Source organism: Pocillopora damicornis, chromosome 10, assembly GCF_964200805.1.
Source record: "Pocillopora damicornis chromosome 10, jaPocDami1.2, whole genome shotgun sequence".
NCBI lineage: Eukaryota > Metazoa > Cnidaria > Anthozoa > Scleractinia > Pocilloporidae > Pocillopora > Pocillopora damicornis.
The window spans coordinates 21,687,238-21,695,171 of record NC_142679.1 but is presented as its reverse complement, the minus strand read 5'-3'; the positions used below and the strand labels follow the sequence as shown (position 1 = coordinate 21,695,171).

Here is a 7,934-nt window from a genome sequence, read left to right as displayed (position 1 = left end):
ACGACGGCTTGATCGCCCGCGTTTTCCCGCTCTTTAAGCAGTTTGGTTGTTTTTACTATAAGTTCTCATCGGCTCTTAAAGAATTTCCTATTCTTCTGAATGGCCTTTCTTCTTACTTTGGTTTTGGTACATGACACTCGATCGGAAAGCGGTCTATGGAGGGTAAAGTGCTTCTATTGTAGATCCAAGCAGTAACGTTACGGTGCAAACTAGTTTACTTGGCACCTAAACACCTACATCGGAAAATTTATCAGGTTTTAATCGCAGTCCCAGGCTCTCCTATAACGTTCAGTTCGAAGGCCCCCTTAAGTCTATTGCTGGAATAAAGGGGAGACACGTTAAAGAGTGATCGTATTATCGAGTTAGGGGGGTTGCTATTGATATACATTTTCCTCTACGATTTGAAAGTATCGTAATCAGTAAGAGTTTTCAATATGTTCCTTAGGAACCTTCTTTTTTCTTTTACATTAGTCCTCTAATCTAGTCTAGGCATTTCCTTTGATCAGCCGGGGTCATTTAATTCTATTTTCAAGTTTCTAAATTTTGTTATAAATTGATGTTGTAAATACTTGTAAATAACATCACTTTTCAAGTTTGAAATAAACTTGAGTATTGTGTTTTCTTCCGTAAAAAGCAAGTGAAGCACTGAACTGACGGAAAGGCGTTCGACTGCCTAACGTCTCCCCATTTACCGACTAAAATCCCCCTTCTCGACTCACACAGTTCACATCTCAAAAATTGACATAGGGATTCCAAACTGATGACGAAACGTGTTCTCGCGTCCTTTAATAACAAAGGGAACTTTATATTTACAACTTCAAACATTCTGTACAAAAGTTTTCCTTAAACATCGTCCATTGCCAGCCATTAATATTGTCTTTCTTGTTGCAAGGGACTTCTATCGGATTTTACAACAAAGGCAGATTCAGTATAATTCACCAGTCCTGAATTAGACTAGATAGTAGATATTGGCCTCTTCGACATCTCGTAAAATAATTCCTTGTTGCACAATGAGTACAATAAATACCAGTCGACAGATTGTGGTAAATTCTATGAAATGTCAGCTGTCCTTTGGATGAAAGTGTTCGGCGGCGAATGCTCTGGCTTCAGCGATTCTTGAGCGGCTAAACATAACATCAGAAAGCAATATGGTTCTTGTTAAGTGAAGAAAAATTACTTCCAAACCGTACATTTTCTGATCGTTTGTAATGAAAGTGAAACCAACAACTCATCTATGGGAGGAATTTCATTAACTTAAAAATATACCTCGATAGCTTCACATCTCTACAACATCTCTTAAAAATAAAGCGAGGTGTTTTCCTTTTTCACAGTAAAAGGTCTCCCAAGTGGCTCAGAATTGGCGCCTCGGTAAATGGGAATTTTCCTATCAGAAACATTTTTCCTGTCTCAATAAAACTCTCGTTTCTCGGGTTACACTGACCTGCTGCATCGACTGCCAGGTCTTCCCTCCCCAGCCGTCCCGGGTCGGGAAAAGTTACTTGATTCACGATCCAACGCAGACGCCGCTGAAACAAGAGTAACAAAATGATTAATGAAGTTAATTGTAGAGCTCTTCTATGTCGAATTTCGATTCAAGGCATTCGAAAAAGACTCGTTTTTTAAAAGTTTTCATCGTTCGGAAAAAAATTGAGTTTGGCCTGATCTTGACTCAAATCCTTCAAACAAATCCTTTAAAAAAACGTCATTTGTTGGAAACGAACGTCTCATTTTCTTATTAAACAGTAAACCATGGAATCTTTCTGTTCAAAGTAACCACATGTATTTGGAAACGCAGCCTTCCTTATCGCTTCAAAACCCCTCTCAGTCAAAGAGACAAATCTCTAAGAGGTTTTTTCTCGATCTAGGTCGCGTGGAAAGGAAACATTTTGGGCGTTGAATAGATAAATAAGACAGTTTTTTCTCAATGTAATTAATGCGTCCCTCTACCTGATACAGGATGGTCGCGTATGGTGAAGTTCGTTTTTAAAGGCAGAGATTCAAACAGATCTTTTACCATATCGAACCTGCAGGAAATAAAAAAAAAAGCAAGGCAGCTACACATTACAACACATTACAACACATTACAACATGAACATTTCCAAGCGCGTGCTAGATAACTTATCAATAATCGCTTCTAGATCTCAAGCGAAGAAATAAAAGTACCATGCGAAGCTTTCTCACCTTGAAGCCATTGACGATTCAAAAGACGTTTGTTCAAGTTCTGTTGCTTTAATCTGCTCCTCGACTTGTTTCGCACTTAAGACTTGAAAAAAAAAAGGAAGAAAACATCGATAATGGTTATTGTGGGATTCACTCCAAAATTTTTTAAAAAAATAAATACACACAACCCTCCTCAAATCGAAAGCTTCCATACCTTGTGATGCAGACATAGGCCTCATTGGAGGAGGCGCGCGTGACTGACCTGTACTTGGTCTCTTGCGTGACACCTGCGTGACAAAAATTATCATGAAAAGAAGGGAAATAGCTTTTAAATAGAATAAGTACAAGGCCCAAGATAGGAGAAAGAGAAACTAAACAATGACATCAAAGTTCAATAAACCAGACTAACCTTATCAAGGATTTCCAATGAAGGAAGGTTTTGAAATATCTGATGATGACAACTTTACAACAAAATTGTAAGTTAGAGCAAATTAATAAAAAGATCTGAAATTAGCTCAAAGCACTATACTTTGTTTATCATTTTCCCTGCTTTTTCAATATGCAAAACGAAGTTTAAGGAAAAAAACCTTCCACTGGGATGACAAAAATGGCTCAACCAAATCATTTGTTAACTGTTTGCCAAACATATTTTAGTCAAACATATGATCTGAAGTAACACTAATATTACATTATAAACAATTTATGTTGTATTAATTTTATGATATATTCTGTCATCACTTCAGCAAAACATGGCTGCTTTATCTTGTATCAGGAAAACATAATAGCTTACCTAAATGAGTCAGCAGATTCACATGGATTTCCTGAAAAAAAAAAGTATATGTTGTAAAAACTTTTATTTTGAAAGAACAAATCAACCATTTTTTTAAAGCTGTTTTGTTGTTTACTAAGTTAGTAACCTGAAACATGAATTCCTTGAATTGTCATGGGAGACTAACCTAAGTTAGTATCACTATTTGAGGGAACAAAAAAAAAAAAACAACTAGCTAAATGTTACCTGCCACAGTTAGCTCTACAAGGGTAGAAATGCTTGACAATGTGAACTGTAATGAAACAAAGGATACTATTGCTTTGAGAATTATTCATCAGCCAGATCGTCTGGTGAGTGAATGAATAAACAACAATATGAGGATCAAACAAAGTTTTTTGATAATCACCAGTTCTTCTACAGTTGTAATGGCATTGTTAGACACATCCAAGATTTCCAAAGATGAAAACTGACTGGCAAATGACTGCAATAGAAATACAGCAAGGTGGAGTAAACCAATCCTGGGAGGACTTTACTGCAGATAGAGGAATTATCTTTAACCCTCTAACTCCCAGATCAAATTTTTAATTCTCCTCATTACCAACCATACAATTCTTATAATGTTAGTTCAGAGAATTTAGTATTGGATCAACTAATTATCCCCAAATTGATATTTTTTTTTATTCTCATCACTTATCTGGTTGATATTGTATTGATATTGTAAGGAGAAACTCTGTCTCGGTCACTCATGGGATTTAAAGGGTTAATTCTATGAACATTTACTCCCTTGGTTCTCCACCCCTTACAAGCATTGATTCAAGAAAAATGTACAGTGTTGTGTTCAATATAAATATATATAATTAAAAAAAAAAAGTTGTCTAGCGGCACTACTGCAGCATTTAGTGCTCAAGAAATACACCAAAAAAACCTTCCACAAAGCCACTAGATAAACCTAACCTTCACTTCTGATATTCTGTTGTTTGATAGATACAATTCTTGCAGAGTCCTGCCAATTTAAATAAAGTCTCATTATTGCTGAAATCAAAAGACATCTTATACATCTAATACTACAAGTAAATGTAAATTGCTGGTGTTGCAAATTACATAAAATTATATTTCAGTAAGATTGATGAAAATTCAGTGAACTTTTGGTGAACTAAAAGATCACAACTCTTCTGTTAGTCAACATGAGACAACAAGAAAAAACAAACTTTACCTCAACTTGCCCAGAGAATCCATAGAAACTATTTTGTTATTTTCCACTCTTAAAATCTATTAATGATAAAAAGAAAACTTGTTACAAAATCATATGATTGAGCTGCTCCTTAATATACTGTAACAGTTTCCGAAATACTTACAGTTAAACTAGAGATGTTCCTTAATCCAGATAAATCTGAGATTTGATTTTTTGAGACATCTAGTTCTTGAATCTAAAAGAAATTGGTAAGTGATTTTGAAAAACAACGTAAATCTAACTATCTTTTAATAACAGTGCACTTCCATGTAAAAAGAGAGTCAAACCACATTTTTTTAACTTCTTACCTTTTTACATCTTCCTAGATCAGGAATTTTGCTGACTTTGTTGTTTGAGACATCCAGCTCTTCAAGTGCAGGAAGGGCATTGATGGCCTGCCAAAAGCAAATGGCATAACTATCAACGTATTTGTATGGTCTTATCAGTTACCAATATATTTACTGGTATTTGACATAAACTGGGATTGGCAGACTGCTTTGTTGTGAACAAGATGCCTTAACAGCATTTAGCAGAACCACTTTGCATACCACCAAGTAGGTGGTCAGTGATGGAGGAAGATGTCATGGTCAAAGTTATAGAGCCTTGCCAAAACATTTCCAGCTTCCTATCCACCCTATCACCCTCCTTCCTGACTTCTACACCCCAGTATGTTAAATGATGGAAATATCTGATCAACTTAAGCATAAAAAAGTGTTTCGTGCCAAATTAATTTTAGACATGATGTGCTGAGTGGTAACTAAATATATATGATAAAAGCAGAAATAAAATTTCACAGAGTTATTTAAGGATCCACATAATTATATAAAAGACCAAATATTTTTGGAGAAGTGACAAGTCACTCATTGAATAAACTTACAGAAATATCTCTGATATAATTGCAGCTAATGTCCAGTGTAGTTATTTGTGAGCAGCAACCAATTTCCCTGAAGTCAATCTTGGAGAGATGATTGTTATCAAGCCTCAGAACTTTGAGTTTTCTCACATGCTGTAAACCTTTGCCTTAAAAATAATCAAGAAAAACAGATCACCATGAAATGTTGATCAATAAAATTTCAGTTTAAGTTGTCATTTTTGAGAGGTCTAAGAAAGCTGATGAATTAATACCTACAAACTGTATTGTAACTGAGTTAGGGGGTCCCTTCAACTCCCAGAAGTGATTAACATGATAATACCTACAAACTGTATTGTAACTGAGTTAGGGGGTCCCTTCAACTCCCAGAAGTGATTAACATGATAATACCTACAAACTGTATTGTAACTGAGTCAGGGGGTCCCTTCAACTCCCGGAAGTGATTAACATGTAACTTCTCCCTATAATATTCATACATTATCAAGCAAACAGGTAATGAGAATTCTCAAACTTATCAGGCAGAAGTTATCTTGATGCAATATCAACAAATTAATAAGGAGATGTATAGCAACTGGAGGGGAAAACAAACAATCAGATCTTGGGAATTAAAGGGTTAGCAAACCAATAAAGGTTACTTGCTCACATTCTAAAAAACATTTCAAATTTGTAGCTTGAAGTGTGTAAACTTACCTATGCTTTTAATCTTGTTATGTTGTAGAAGAAGATTGTTCAGTTCTTTACAACTAGACAAAGAGAAAGTAGACAGTCATAAATTGAAAATTCTGTTTCATCCGCTACAATGAGACATTTAGCTTAAGCCAAAATTTCCATGAAAAATCTGTCAGGAAAAATTAAGTATGGGGCTCAAAATGAACCAATTATAGAGGTAAATCAATGAATTGGATGTAAAATGAAATTAAAAAAATAAAATAAAATAAAAAACATTCAAAATGTGATATCATTTAAAATTACTAGTAATATTGGACAACTTGTAAATGAAACTCTTAAATAAGTGTGTATGATATTTTAATGTAACTTCTAGAATAAAACACTGATGTGTCACAATCCTGTGGCATGAAATAAAAGAGTTAGTCCCAAAAACATACAGACTTACTTGTCTAAACCACTGATTTCCATAATCTCATTGGCATAAAGCTTTAGTTCTCTAAGATCCTAAAATATCAGAAATAGATTTTCTAAATAAACCTAGAAAGAAGCAGGGGCAGCCAGCAAAAAAGGTGGCATGACAACATTTCTGACTGGTCAAAGCTTGGCCTTGGCTACTAGACCAAGGCACACAAAATCGTTAACTTTAAAGAGAATTAAATTGTGCATATGCACATTCTGTTTCCAGCAAAGGTAGTGTCCTATATTGAATACAGACAAGCAATTATAGCATTATTATATTGACATCTTAATCAAAAATAATTGTTGCTTCCTGTTTCCTCATTGTTATATCTTGGAAGTTATTTGTGGTAATTAATCTGCTTTTCCTTGAAAGAATTATATGCACTCTTATGATGACATGGTTAATCAACTTACACAATTTTTCTCCAGGTCACCAGGCAAAACGTGCTTTATTTTGTTGCATCCCAAATCCAGGATTTTAAGTTTTGGAAACTGAATAAAGCAAATGAACAAAATTAGCAATTAAACAGGGTGACATTGTTAAAAACATCTAAAGACAGGTCTGAATTTTTTTCCTATCCTTCGAGTTAATTTATTAATCTGATAAAGTTAAAACAAAATCTAAGAGCTCTTAGTTTACTTATCAGCTCACAATTATAAACAGCTGTACTGTTGTGTATTTCTAACTGGGTTTTATGACAGAACAGGTAAAGTCCCATAATATAATGATGACTAACAAAATTGGTGCATATTTCAACTGCCAATAAAGGGATGTGTTTATGTGTATCTTGTTTAATTATATATGAGATAATCTACTTACCTCCTTTAGGCTTGGCACTTGTTCCAGAGATTGTCTGTTTAGATTGATCTCAAAAACCCTTCCACTGTCAACTTCTTGACATCTTTCAAGCTGAGTATAGTATACACGATTGTTTAACAACAGCAACATTTTTGACATTCATGAGTCAAATTTAGTGAAGCGAACACTACAGGAAAATTTCAAGGTCAGTCATACATAAACCTGGCAGTGATCACGGACTTGAGAGTTGTGCAAGATGCTAGAATCACTTGAAGGTTGGTTGTTACAAGAAAAAATCACCTCCATTATGGTACTGATGCTTTAATAAACATTCGGATGATGAGAAATTTTGGAAGGAGGAGTTCATCAGATCTTATCAAGCTAGATAAGCTCTTATTATAGTGACAAAGTATTCAACGGGTACAACTCTTTCTCAAACCAATCATTGTTATTATATGTTCAAATACACTTTCAGTTTAAATCTCAGTTATAAACCTGTACATCTGAAATTGAAAGATTTATAATTTTGTACTTTGGCATGCAGCAGAGTACATTAGTGTATATTATGTTTTGTCAACTATTAGTAACATCAGTTACTTACAATCTCCCGCACGCTTAGCTTTCCCAGTTCCCTCTCACTCGTTGAAGATTGGACTCGTTTCTCTGGTTGTTTCTTCGTAGATTTTGTTTGCACAGGTGATGCAGACTTTGATTTTAATTTTGCCACACCATCAGCAAAAGTCTGCCTCTGCGATCTCGACGTAGAAAACATCAAGACTGGATTCTTGAGATCTAACCGCACCTATCCCTGTATCTCAACTTTCTTATTATTCCAGAATAAAGGAGGTTCTATAACACACATTTGTACTCAAACAGAGTCCTTGCGTGGAAGAATTTGTCAAGAGAAATATTATTTTCCACTTAGTATCGTTAAATTTAGCCGCCATCTTGGATAATAAATCCCATACGACACTGG

The 7,934-nt window shown here is 34.9% G+C and overlaps 1 protein-coding gene across 1 annotated transcript; it reads right to left on the bottom strand.

Moving 5' to 3' along the window:
* Positions 1–761: 761 nt before the first annotated feature.
* Positions 762–7,931, bottom strand: LOC113674951 (uncharacterized). Its single transcript, XM_027191446.2, has 19 exons — positions 7,560–7,931; positions 6,980–7,069; positions 6,574–6,651; positions 6,146–6,204; positions 5,722–5,774; positions 5,038–5,180; positions 4,469–4,555; positions 4,285–4,356; positions 4,143–4,198; positions 3,884–3,932; positions 3,336–3,410; positions 3,176–3,221; positions 2,951–2,981; positions 2,570–2,621; positions 2,375–2,447; positions 2,182–2,263; positions 1,948–2,024; positions 1,442–1,526; positions 762–1,124 (listed from the first exon to the last, which is right to left on the bottom strand). The coding sequence occupies exons 1-19, from the start codon at positions 7,728–7,730 to the stop codon at positions 1,061–1,063; spliced, it is 1,443 nt and encodes a 480-aa protein (XP_027047247.2). The 5' UTR covers positions 7,731–7,931; the 3' UTR covers positions 762–1,060.
* Positions 7,932–7,934: the final 3 nt, after the last annotated feature.